Source organism: Aureococcus anophagefferens (genome assembly GCF_000186865.1).
Source record: "Aureococcus anophagefferens unplaced genomic scaffold AURANscaffold_281, whole genome shotgun sequence".
Lineage (NCBI taxonomy): Eukaryota > Pelagophyceae > Pelagomonadales > Pelagomonadaceae > Aureococcus > Aureococcus anophagefferens.
In genome coordinates, this window is record NW_008705814.1 from 5,447 (window position 1) to 7,076 (window position 1,630).

General features: G+C 69.4%; 1 protein-coding gene across 1 annotated transcript in view; it reads right to left on the bottom strand.

Annotated features, from left to right (window-relative positions):
* Window positions 1-1,630, bottom strand: part of AURANDRAFT_68667 (hypothetical protein) — a gene marked incomplete at both ends in the record, with an annotated part of 8,330 nt that overhangs the window by 4,427 nt on the left and 2,273 nt on the right. Inside the window, 2 exons of the mRNA XM_009044378.1 lie at window positions 15-703; window positions 826-1,225. Coding sequence (XP_009042626.1) covers window positions 15-703; window positions 826-1,225 — 1,089 coding nt within the window. The remainder of the gene's footprint in view (window positions 1-14; window positions 704-825; window positions 1,226-1,630) is intronic.

Below are 1,630 nucleotides of genomic sequence, written 5' to 3' on the forward strand. Positions count from 1 at the left end.
AGATCGCCGGCGACGACGCCGGCGACGTAGGCCGCGGAGCCGTTGGCGACGAGCGCGTTCGAACTATTCGGCGCGTAGTGGAAGAGGTCGTCGGCCGGCGCGACGCGGGGCCCGACGGACGACGCGACGACGCGCAGGTCGGCGTCGACGACGTAGAAGAAGAGCCCCTTGGGGTCGTAGGCGCCGAGGTCTTCCCGCCACCACGTCCGCGCCGTCGCCGCGATGATCTCGGACACGCGGCTGAGGCCCACGTCCGCGCCCGCGGCGCCCCGCAGCTTGCCCTCGGCGTCGAAGAGGGGCGCGGCGATGGTGTAGCCCACGCCCGCGGCCACGTCCGCGGGCATCGCGTAGGGCGTCGTCCACCGCGGCGTCTTGTACTTGACGGAGCTCCGGAACCAGTGCGTCGTCGTGCAGTCGAACTTCGTCGTCTTCAACGCGTCGACGGGCTCGCCGAGGGCGTCGCTCGTGAAGGCGACCGCGCAGAGGTCGTAGTCGAAGTCGTCGCAGCGGCCGCGCGACACGTACTTTTCCGCGTCGAGCTTCCCCTTGCCCTTGACGTTCTTGCCCAGGGTCACGGTCAGGTTCCCCGCGTGCGCGGCGCGCGCGCCGCTCGACTTGTAAAAGTCCTCGCGCAGGTAGGCGTACGCGTAGTACGCGTGGTCCGCGTCGAAGCCCGCGTAGATCGCGAGCACGTTGCGCTCGCCTGGGGGGGGTGATTCAAGTTCGCTTCAACATGAGTGTTCCGCGCGCGCGCGTCCCGAGAAAGGATCCGCGCGTCGAGCGCGCTCCGAGGGACAATCGCTCGTCCAGAAATCAGCGGAGAACGCGCGGGAAACGGGCGAGATCGGAGCTTTCGAAGTCGGGCGCGTCGCGCCCGCGTCCCGCGCGGGAGCGCGCCGAGGTTCTGCGCGGTGGCCATGAGCGTCTTCATCGTCGTCGTCTCGGCGACGGTCCCGTTGAAGAGGAGGCCGTTGCGCGACGCGTAGGCGAGCTGCGTGCTCTGCGAGCTCACGAAGTCGAGCGCCTGGACGAGCGTCGCGCCGACGACGGTCGCCATGACGAAGTCGAAGCCGATCTCCGCCGACGCGTCGTCGGCGCCGACGACGCCGCAGAGGACCAGGAGCGGCGCGAGCCAGCGCCGGCGCGCCATGGCGCCGCGGAGCGAGGCGGAACCGCGCAGGGTGTCGTGGAGGGTGGAATAATGCAGCTTCACCGTCGGGGCAGCCTCAGGATATGCGGTCGATGATGCTGTGGAGATGCTGCGAAAGACCTCGATTCGTGGCAAAATGTCCGAGGCCGTCGCGATGAGCTCCTACGACAACGACGAGCCCATCGTCGAGGACGTGACGGCGAAGAACTTCGAGGGCATCGACGCCGCGGACTGGCACCGCAAGCGCGACGAGGACGCCGACGCCGCGGCCTTTGGCGACGACGAGCTCGACGCCGAGGGCTACCGCGTGCTCATGCCCGGCGTGCGCTACAAGGAGGTGAGGAAGGGCACGGGCCCCCAGGCGGAGTACAAGCAGGCCGTGATCTGCACCTGGACCGGCGCGCTGACGGAGACGGGCGAGGTCTTCGAGACGTGCAAGCGGAAGATGCTCAGGGTCGGCGACGCGGACTGCCGCCCGGC